The sequence below is a fragment of the Mytilus galloprovincialis genome, chromosome 6 (assembly GCF_965363235.1).
Source record: "Mytilus galloprovincialis chromosome 6, xbMytGall1.hap1.1, whole genome shotgun sequence".
Classification (NCBI taxonomy): domain Eukaryota; kingdom Metazoa; phylum Mollusca; class Bivalvia; order Mytilida; family Mytilidae; genus Mytilus; species Mytilus galloprovincialis.
Window position 1 is genome coordinate 4,653,084 of NC_134843.1, and position 11,208 is coordinate 4,664,291.

Below are 11,208 nucleotides of genomic sequence, written 5' to 3' on the forward strand. Positions count from 1 at the left end.
TTTAGATTTTTCTTTCATGTTGTTAACCATTAATCGACTTGTAGACGTAAACAATCTGCATTTATGATATATATTCAAACTCAATTCGTGGCATCAATGTGTTTACTTTATACATATCAAATGAATTCTATAGATTGTAAAACAATAAGAATTAAGTTGCCCAAAAGTAAATGTTGTGTAGCCGAAAGACATCTACACAGGAACAAACATATTTGTTTTTCCTTTCATCTTTAAAGAAATCGTATACTTTCATCATATTTTCCCTTTTCTGACATCCATTATTATATAATCTGACAAATGAAGCAAATGAAATTTTCTAACAGAAGCGCTCTACCATGGAAAGCAGAGGCTTAAGAGCGAATTAGTTGTCCTTGAAAATAATTCAGTACTACAACATAACATTTCAATGTGTCAGTTAAATCTTAACAATACAGATTTACATTTACATGTTTATACGTATATTAAAAATAGAAAAAGAGAAATATCACAGACTTTTGGTTTAGAAAGACATGTTTGTTTTATGAACAGTTAGTTGTCATTAGAGCATAGCAGCCATCATCAATTAGTTTGTCTAACGGAGAAGACACGATAACGACCAAGAGGTTGTGAAGTGTATTTGACAAATGTTTGTGGCAGTGTTGCCCGACGTATAAGACTGTGTGGTGATGCCATTTGAATCGCCGGTCTGACCTGTGGAACTTGTAGTCTGTATCTCGGAGTCCCAACCATTTGTATAGCTTGGCCGGTTGGGCGAGTGTGTATAACGGTTGGTTTCTGAAAATTTAGCCGATCGATTTTAGCCTGGTACCGTTCGCGTTCTGCTTTTGGTTTTGAGGAGTTAGGTGAGATATTTTGTGCCTTATTAACGCCAACGTAACACTTTGCCCTCTCTCTTGCATGAAGGAATGGTAACAATTGTTTTCTGTTTATAAGAGAGTACATGGAATTGTAACTTGTGCCTCTAGCCAGCGACCTAAATTGATCAGCCAAAACCCAGTTATTGAGAACGCTTGCAGGGTTACGTATCTCAGTTTTCTCGTCGTTTATTATCAATTCCTTCCTTGCGTGTTGTTCAAATATTGTGGACAACTGTTCAAATATTTCATCTGAAAACATCTCCTCGTCATCTGGCTCGGTCGGACTTGGTTCTAAAACGTCCTGTAGAGAATCTACTTCCAAAAGGGGCAAATCTTTATCGGCAATCTGGAAATAAAGATAAGAATTCGTTTTGATATTTGATGTTGCAAAATAAAATATCTAAATATACACGACATCTGCAGCTGTATTTGAAGCAGTCAGTGACAAAGTTCCAAATTATATCATTGAATTTAAAATCAACGTAATTCAGTATTGAAAAATTCAAAGAATCGGCAATGGGGAGTACAGTGCATAGACAAAAGTATTGTCATCTTTACTGAAACTTTTTCATTATAATATATTTCATAAAAAAATCACAAAAAATATTTTTAAGGATGTATCCTTCTGACTTTTCAGTCTCGTTCAGTCTCGTTGAAATCTCGTTCTTGAATTATTTCCAAAACATGTGATACAAGTGGAAAATATCAATGAAATTTAAAAATATCATAATCAAACATAACTATGTGAAAAAATTGTGTATTTTACAATGAATGGTTTTTGAGTAATCCAGTTTTCAAATTTTACGACCAATCAAGTCAGTATTTTAGCCAAAATTTTGAGAAAATGGGTGAGGGATACAAAAAATGATTTTACAAGAATTATGTATATATCCCATATCATTTTGGTCTTTTCAAATTTCTTAGATATGTATTTTTTCAATCATTTAATAACAAAAAAGTTGAAATAATATGCATTTTGTTCTTAAACTGAGAAAAATCACAAAAATACAAAATTGACAGCATGGTAAATTTTACACAAAAAAGCGTCAAAATATGATAAAAAAAGTTTTAAGTAAAATTTATTTAGATTGGTCCACTTCATCTTTACAGAAAGTATGAAAAAAAGTTTAATTGTGGAACTGTGATTTTTTTCACGATAATAGCCCAAAAATAGGTAAAAATCGATGAAAAATGGGAAAATCATCAAAATTGGGCATTTTCAAAGGGCCGTAGCAAAAAAAAAAATGAAGTGCACTACGAAATGATTTTTTCTTCACCAATTATTTTGTTACAGTCTTATAAACCCAAAAATCAGGTTAAGAAAAAAAGTTTAATTCTAGAATGTTTTAGCTCCTCAGAGGTGTACATCCTTAAAGGCGTTTGCAATTAGTTTTTTACAAACCAGGTTTGGAAAAAATGCGAAATTATTTAATTTTCATTGTATTATTTGGCGATGTTTTTGTTTTCTCTTGAAGTAAACATTATTGAACATTAAATTAATCTTGCGATTAAATCATAAGAATATAACAATGGTTCAATACAAAATTCGAACCAACTAAATAATTCAACAATTCTCCTCTAGCAGGCAAAGTTGATTACAATATTTAATTTGACAAGAAACGACCCCACAAAGAAATTGTTTTTTGGAAAATCAAGTTTGTTGTTATTTATGAAATGTAAAGCGAACAAGAATGTGTCTATAGTACACGGATGCCCCACTCGAACTATCGTAGGTGGGGCATAAAAATCGTAAATGACTATTACTTGTACGTCCACTGTGCTGTATGTATCTGACAGATACAAAAGAGTTCACAATTTACCTATTCTGACATCGGACTTCTTTCAAACCGAGTTTTATTGTCCGTATTGCTGTGTGTATGTTTTTTTCTACATTAGATAGAGGTACAGGGGATGGTTGAGATCTCACAAATAATTTTTGCGCCTATTCCAAGCCAGGAGCCTCTGGCCTTTGTTAGTCTTGTATGGTTTTTAATTTTAATTCATTTATATGTTTCGGAGTTTAGTGAGACGTCCATTATCACTGAATTAGTGCTTACAAACATGTTAAATTTTTCTCTGCCATATTTATGTGTCTGTCCATACGCAGGCGACTGTTGCCCAATGGCTGTCGCTGTTAACCGTCTGTTATAATTATTTTCGCTATATATATGTTATTTATCTTAATTCAAACTTTTAATTTTTATTTGAATTGTTTCACTTTTGTTATTTCAGCCCAGGGCCTTTAATATTTGAGTAAACGGTATCTATGGGTATACCTGTAGTTGTTCATTTCCTTGTAATTTCTGTCTCATATTTGATACGTTTCCCTTAGTTTTAGTTTGTAACCCGGATTTGTTTTTTCTCTGTCGATTTATGAATTTTGAACAGCGGTGTACTACTGTTGCCTTTAACTGGCAATCATATCGCCTTACCTTTTAAAAACTGATCTGTATTTATGAACAGAATGGCGAGATTTGCTCTGACATTTGCTGATGCACAGATCATTCATAATAATATATAAATAATATTCACCTTATCAAGCAGTTCCTGTGAAAAATCGTTTTCATTGTCATTCACCTCATCTAGATTACTAACATCGCATTTCTCGTTTTCATATCCTTTTTCTGCGTCCATTACCGATTCACATGATGTATTGTTGTCTGTCTTATCGTCTGCTTTCAAATTATTTACCAAGTTTTCAAAGCTTTCTGATTGAACTGGAGCACCAGAGACACCAACTCTACGTTCTTTCTCAAGATATTGCAAATCAAAAAGAACTTCTGCCAATTTTTTGGAAACTACATCTCGTGAAAATTTCATGTCGTCTGCTGAATTTCCTGTAATGAGTCGCTTTACAATAGCACCAAAAGATTCTTTCAGGATTTCTTGCTGTCTTTGCCTTTTGCGTTCATATATCTCTTTAATTTTGTCTTTTGAGTCTAAAATGCTTTGATACAGAATCCTCCTGTAATACTGAAGCGGATCTTTGTTTTGTTTTGACTTAAGTTCCTCTTTCCTCTGCTTTGGCTTTTCTAAGATTTTTAATTTTGCATACTCATTTGGCGAAACTTCGTAAAAGAATTTGAGCCAACGTTTTAGTTCATCGTCTTGTTCTAATGAAGAAAGGGACAGAAACCTGGCCATAGCTGGACAAGGAAGTCTATCTTCTTCTGCTAGGTCTATTTAAGGGAAAAAATAAAGTTATTTAAGATTGATTTCAGACTTGTATTTAATTAGATTAGATCAGTCATCTTAACCACTATGAAAGCACTATATATAGACTGATACGTTCTGAATTGGATACTTTTCATAATAAAATGTGTACAACCGAATTCTTTAAGTCAAAGTTCAAAATAAGTGGATGAAAGCAATTTATAGGTAATCGTGTGTTTGTCTCTGAATTGAAAATGTCCATCTTAAAACAACAAACAGGAACGCAATATAGTTTTAAACCTAAGTGATGACTGAGTTATATATAATAAATGAGTTTGAACTTACTATGTTATCCAGGGGAATACTCTAAAAAAATCTAATTCACGAGTGAAGCAATGAATGTTTTAACATTTTCGTTATATATGTTAGCTGTAAAATGGCGCAAATGTAGTTTTCTTTTTTTTTGGGGGGGGGGGGGGGGGGGGGGGGGGGGGGGCGGAAACGAAAGATTGGATTTTGTAAAGATTGGCGCAAATGCAATGCGCCCGAAAATGTTACGGGAAAAATTTCTCTCTAGATTTTTCACACATTGTCAATATTAATTTATGACTCTTAAAAAAAAAATTCCCTAACATTTTAAACGATTTTCAAACTATATGCAATAAATTATGAAATGAAAAGAAAGGAATTAGCGGGCATATTTTACTGACAAGTGTTCTTATGTGAAATATAAAAAAAAAAACAGTTGTAAGTGACGCCAGAATACTATAATGTATTTACTATACCTGTTGAAAATTGATTTGAATGTTTGTTTTCATCTTTCATTGCGTTTTTGGCCCTTGTGAAGTATCTTAATTTATCTCTGTCTTCAAGATCTTCCCAAGCTTTACGCATCAAATTGTCAACTTCTTCTGTACATGAACCAGTATGAAGCTGCTGAAAATGGCGTCTGTGTTCACTGAAAATAAATTGCATTATAATATGGTTAAAATAAGAACCACGTGTCAACATTTTGTTTACAGGCACTATAAGCACATGATCTGTATTGTAATAAGATCACATTGGCAATTTGAATTGTTTTACATTTTTCATTTCGGGACCTTTTATAGCTTACTATGCAGTATGGGGTTTGTTCATTGTCGGAAAGCTGTACGGTCCCCTATAGTTGTTAATTTCTGTGTCATTCGGTTTCTTGTGGAGAGTTGTCTCATTTGCAATCATACCACATCTTCTTTTTTATAAGAGTAAAATCGACGAATATCAGAACACATTTCCATGTATTTGCTATAAATGAAGCTCCAGTCCCACTAGACCACGATCGCACCACGCTCACCGCGATCTAAAATAAATTCAGATCGTGGTGAGGTCGCAATAGGAGCGGCATGAAAATGTAAATTTTCGTTGCTTTCACGTCCTCATTACGCTTCTACAACGATCTCGCTATGGTTATACCACGTTCACACCGCGCTTATTCTGCGACCTCACTTCGCTTATCAAGATCCTTCTACGCTTATCACGTTCGGTTCTCACTACGACAATACCACGAGCTATCCGATTGCAACACGATCTTACCAAGCTTCTACTGCGATTATACCACGTTCTTACCACGATTATACTACGTTCATTCCTCGATCTTACTACGTTCTCAGCAATAACGTCAATATCGTGTTCCACATCATTACTGTTCCATTCCTTTTATTTCTGAGTAATACGTAGATTTCTCGGAAACAATGCAGTCATGCCACCAAAATCTACTAGAAAACGTGGGCGTGGTGGTACGGATTGATGTAGAGGCAGAGGGGGCTCTAGTAGTAACGAATCCTTGGGTTGAAGTGATAAAAAGTTGATCAGTTCTCGGAGCACAAAAATCATGCTCGAAACATATAATCCAGCATTTTGATTGGTTGATTTTTGAGTATGAGTACAAAAACTGACTCGAAAGTTTTATGACTTCAAGGCCTGATCAACAGAGCTGTCGAACCGACCAATCCAACCTAAACTACATCCTATTGCTGGTCCATAAAGCTCAAATGACGATATTTCAGTGAACGATAGCAGAGATGACACATATGTATCAATAGATATAGGAAGATGTGGTATGAGTGTCAATGAGACAACTCTCAATCCAAGTAACAATTTATAAAAGTAAACCATTATAGGCCAAGGTATGGCCTTCAACACGGAGCCTTGGCTCACACCGAACAACAAGCTATAAAGGGCCCAACAATTGCTAGTGTAAAACAATTCAAACGGGAAAACCAAAGGTCTAATCTATATAAAAAACAAGAAGCATGGTTGAGCCGTTAGAGAAAATGGACAATAAGTCCTAATAACATACAAACAAACAAAACCTGGAAAGATTTTTAAATATTATTTATGTGAAAATGACAATGGGGAGGATGGTCGTAGTATGAACGTAGTCAGGTCGTAAGAGGAGCATGATGAGGACGGGAAGGGCGTGCTAGAATCGTACTATCGTCGTGAACAGCGTGGTATAGTCGTAGTGGAAGCGTAGTGGAAGCGTAGTTTGATCGCAGTGAGATCGTGATGGTCTTATTGTGGTCGTAATAACGTCGCTGTGAGATCGTAGTGCAGTCTTTCCGAATAGAATCACGCTTTCGCTACGCTCTCGCTACAATGGTACAGCGACCTTTGCGATCTAACTACGATCTTAGTGCGCTCTCACTACGCTTTCTCTACGATCTGCTTTCGCCACGACCCTACCATGATTGTTTTGAACATGTTCAAAGTTGGTCACGCTCATCACGATCTTGAAGACCTCACCACGACCGTGATACGACCTTACTGCGATCTACACGATCGTACTACGATCATCAAAATTTGCATTTTTTGACAGATCGTAGTACGATCGTGGCCTAGTGGGACTGCGGTTTTAAGGATATACACACTATGTGTGTACAAAATGCCGTTGTTCAATGAATGTGTCCTATAATTCAAGTGGCTGATTGCGCTGTTCGTCGACGTTAAAGCATAAAATCATCTTTGTAACTATCACTGAAAGGCATACACTCTTTTGAAATAAAAAAAAAAAAAAACACGGGTTATCTGTAATTATAATGCCAATTTTAAAAGTTTATGTATAACAAGAAATTTGAGCACTTTTAAAGTAAATTTCCGCGTAACGCTATATCAGATAGAGTTACTATGAAAACTGTATTTTTTTCCTGAAATACATGAATATAGAAAATTGATAAAACAGCTAGTCTTACTTGTATTTCAAGTGTCTTATGAATTAATATACAAACCTCGACCACAGTATACATGCGTATTTTCCTACTCGATTATTTTTTAATAGCTGTTCATCTTCTGGAACGTTCTTTTTCTTCGTTTTCTCTGGTTTTGTTAACGGACTACACTGTTCAGTCTTTATTCTGAAAAACCGCATTGATTTCATTTGCAAATTAAAAAAGAACGAATGGATGAAGTAAATCTTGATCCAAGTCAGGAATCCCGTTAGTAGTTGTCTTATCAACAGGCTATGTCATGTTTTAGTTGTTTATTGAGGAATTGGTGTAAATGAAAGATATTTCACATGCTCTGAAATTTATTTATTTAATACTGTCTTTTTATTCGGTGATGTTTGTTATATAAAGTGTTATTGTAACAGTACTATTGACACCTGTCTTTGGTTGAATATCATATCTATGATAAGTGCCCACGAGTTGGGTTTTCGGTGTTTTAGGGGGTTGCTGTTCATTAGCGCTCTCATACTCACATCTTCATTCAATTATAAAAATATAAATGAATCAAGACTAAACGAAATATTCATGTGGATAAATTCCCCAATATAACGAAATTATACAATAGTTGAATCAAGTTATAATAATTAACAACAAAGATTTGATGTACTCGGGTCAGGTTTACAAGTTTTTTTTGTCAAATTTTCGTACCCCTCGAGTCTTTCCATACGATACAGGTATTATATGAGCTGCGTCGGATAGAAATCGACCTTATGCAAGTGCAGGTATACAGATACATACATAAGACTTTGATCGATTTTGGAAAAATTAAGATATAAAAGATGCATTTTGGTACGTTTTAAAGGGTTGTCTTCTCATGAAAACCTTCTTCTGGAACAATTACAGACTTTCCGTAGAAATCATTTCAATCCAAAATAGGTTAACAGAGGTACAAAATAGGTTAACAGAGGTATTTATTTTCATTTGCATAAGGTCGATTTCTATTCGGCGCAGCTCATATGTTGCCCAATATGAAGAACTTATAGACGATTTCAACGGCTGATAAAAAGGTCACTTAATATTGCCTAACCTAAATGTCTAAATTCAAGTTCAAGTCAGCCTTTTCCAACCATTAAAAAAAAATCGCATATCTCAAAAAGGAGTTCCATAACCTATAAATATTTTTAGCTTATTTCATCTACTAATTGCTTTCATCCTGCAATCAGTCAATTATTGTACAAATAACAGGTATACAAATAAATTTTGCTTTATTTGTGTGCTAGTACAAATATTAAAGTCTCAAGTTTAGAGTTACCCGTTTCTTTGATGAGCAAGCGGTAATATGAATATATCTTTCTGGGTAACAGTTCATTTTGGTGTCCTCTTCGAGCTCCGCGTTTTAACTAAGTCGATTTATAAAAAACAAAAACCAATCGTAGGCAATGATTAAGAATACATGTATGATAACTTAAGCTCAAGTGCCACTGAGGTGTTGATTGCAGGATAAAATCAAAATATGTACATTTAAATTTTCGGAAAAATACTATTAATTTGTACTCGCTACGAAAAAGAGAAAAACTCGACGATCCTCGATATTAGTCCTACTTCTAAAGCTCCTACAAAATACATTTAATATTTTCCGACAATGTACATATTAGTAGTTCATGTTTATTGGCCATGCAGTCGACGCGAAATGAAGTTTTTTTTTTAAATTTCCAAGGATCTAAAATGTACTTTTGTTTATCAAAATACAATGAACTTTAGAATAGCATCAAAATAACAATAAAAAAGAATACAGTATCCATAGTCTTACAAATTATCATTCAAGGGTAGTGTCAAAGTTAACAGACAACAGACTGATATAGCATTGAACACTAATTTAAAAGATGGCATTAGCTAACACTAAAAATTTCGGTCAGGTGGGTTACAATGATGGATCTATTATCTTTAAGCACTGTTTTTTAAATAATACCTTTCCAATTCCTCTGGGGTTTCCATTTCTGCCATACCAGGACCTTTTCCAACTGTAGAAGCATTGGCTACTCTATGACTTCTTCTCTTCACAGATGACTCTCCCACGTCGCTATATAAGAACCTCTTCCGTTTTGACCTTGCTTCATTTTTATGCGATGTGTTCCTGCCTTTGTTGCTCCTTGTCGTATTCAGTACATATGCGTGATCGTCTTTGCTACCAGAATATACAACCTCAGCACCGTCATTTAGTTTCCGGATTCTTAGTTTAAGTGCAGCTCTTTCATAAGATGATTTTGGATTGTCTGTCCTTAAAGATTCACAAGAGGACTGTACTGAAATTTGTGGCGTTTCTTTACTGTCTGGATATTTGTCTTGTAAATTATGTGAAGAAGCACTTATATATGATTGGGGGTTTGTTGAATAGTTCGTATCATCGTTAGCTTTGGTGTTTGTATTTTCATTATTGTCATTTGGATAACTAAAACCAGTCTCTGTTTCTGTGTTTATCTCATTGTTTAATTCCTCAATTCTATCATTACTGCTTAGAGATGAATCCAAGTTATTTCCAATGTTTTCCTTCTCCGTATTCCAGTACTCTTTAGACTTCTGCAATATTTCAGGTATTGAAGTGCTCTCTGTCTCACATTCAACAACTTCGTTTTTCATGGTAGTGGTTTCACAATTATTTTCTTGGTGTTCCTTTGAAATAACATCTCTATAAAGTATTTTCATTGCTTCGTTATCGTTTGTATTTTGTGTGTCGGGCTTTTGAATTACATCGTCCTTATTAGCTTCTAGAACCGGCTTTTTGGGATAAATTTTGTTTTTTTGTTTTGTTTGCTTATTACTAGTGTACAAGTCTTTCGTAAAAGATTTCAAAAGAAAGTCTTGGTCGTTCCTAAATGATGGACTCTCCCGACGTTCTTGTAACCTAGCGCTTCTTTTGGTGGGTGTAGTAAGTGGGAAGTGTCGTTTTGGGCTCGAATTGATGTCAAGATTCATCAAAGAACTCGTGTTATTTTCATGAACAGCTTTAGGAAAATCAGCAAATATATTAATAATTGCTCTAGATTTCACTGGCGTTGATGTGTTTAGGCCCGATTTGAATCCCATTTCATCGACCGCTTCTGATTTATTTATATAATCGGCTTCACCATTGATTGTTGCGATTCCGTTTTCTTCAGCTGTGAATTTACCAAGCGCAACTTTTTGTGGTGTAAGTCTTTTAAAACGAATATTTTGTGGAAACCCCTCCCATAATTCATCATCTGTCATTTCGCTGCGTAACTTTTTTCGTCTTGGTATTTCTGCTTCTTTCACCAAATCTGAAATTAATTCACCATTTCGAACTGTTTCTAGATTTTCGGAACCATCGAAAGATATTTTACGTCTTACTGTTTGTCTTGGCGATGGTATTTTTTCAGGTTTGACATAGCGATGTATTTTGTTGTCATGATTGGTATTTGCTATACATTTATCAATAGTGTCTTCTGTTGCATGTGTATTGTTATCGGACGGGTTGTCATGTACAAAACTGTTATTTAGTCCATTTGACGTGATATTGTAGCTTCTCACTTTTTCCTCGTTTTTTGGATTTTCAGAATTTCCTCTTACATTCTCAAATTCTGAAAAACGTGGAGATTTGCGTATACCAAATCTTCTTGTTTTGGGTGAAATAAGTGTATCAGATGACTTACTTGTCATGTTTGAAAAAAATATTAATACAGCAACATCATTTAAAACATTCTTTCTTGTCTCCTCAACATTGAATGCTTTATTTTGCGAAATGGAGGATCCGTTGTGTACACGTCAGATGTGTGTTGACGTCATTGTACTGAACATAACGTCACAATAAAAACACCTTGTTGTTCTTTTTTAGGGGCTCAATGGGGTCTTCTTGCGATATCAAAACTAAAAAAAATCATCATTTCGACTCGCTTATAAAATTTCAGTGTACACACATCTTCCATCGGAATAGAAAAGATCCAGCCGGAAGGTCTTATATTAATTTTAGGAATGATAGT

The 11,208-nt window shown here is 34.6% G+C and overlaps 1 protein-coding gene across 1 annotated transcript; it reads right to left on the bottom strand.

Moving 5' to 3' along the window:
• Positions 1-435: 435 nt before the first annotated feature.
• LOC143078760 (uncharacterized) lies at positions 436-11,001 on the bottom strand. The gene is made up of 5 exons (XM_076253713.1): positions 9,183-11,001; positions 7,277-7,402; positions 4,796-4,968; positions 3,390-4,036; positions 436-1,203 (listed from the first exon to the last, which is right to left on the bottom strand). Exons 1-5 carry the CDS (start codon positions 10,886-10,888, stop codon positions 559-561), a joined length of 3,297 nt encoding a protein of 1,098 aa, XP_076109828.1. The 5' UTR covers positions 10,889-11,001; the 3' UTR covers positions 436-558.
• Between the last annotated feature and the right edge of the window lie 207 nt (positions 11,002-11,208).

Excerpts from the sequence above, each read along its gene's own strand:
- LOC143078760 (XM_076253713.1), bottom strand. The coding sequence starts at position 10,888 with ATGACAAGTAAGTCATCTGATACACTTATTTCACCCAAAACAAGAAGA. Across the intron at positions 7,403-9,182 it reads ACCCCAGAGGAATTGGAAAG|AATAAAGACTGAACAGTGTA; the intron begins GTATTATTTAAA and ends GCGGTTTTTCAG. Across the intron at positions 1,204-3,389 it reads CACAGGAACTGCTTGATAAG|ATTGCCGATAAAGATTTGCC; the intron begins GTGAATATTATT and ends CTTTATTTCCAG.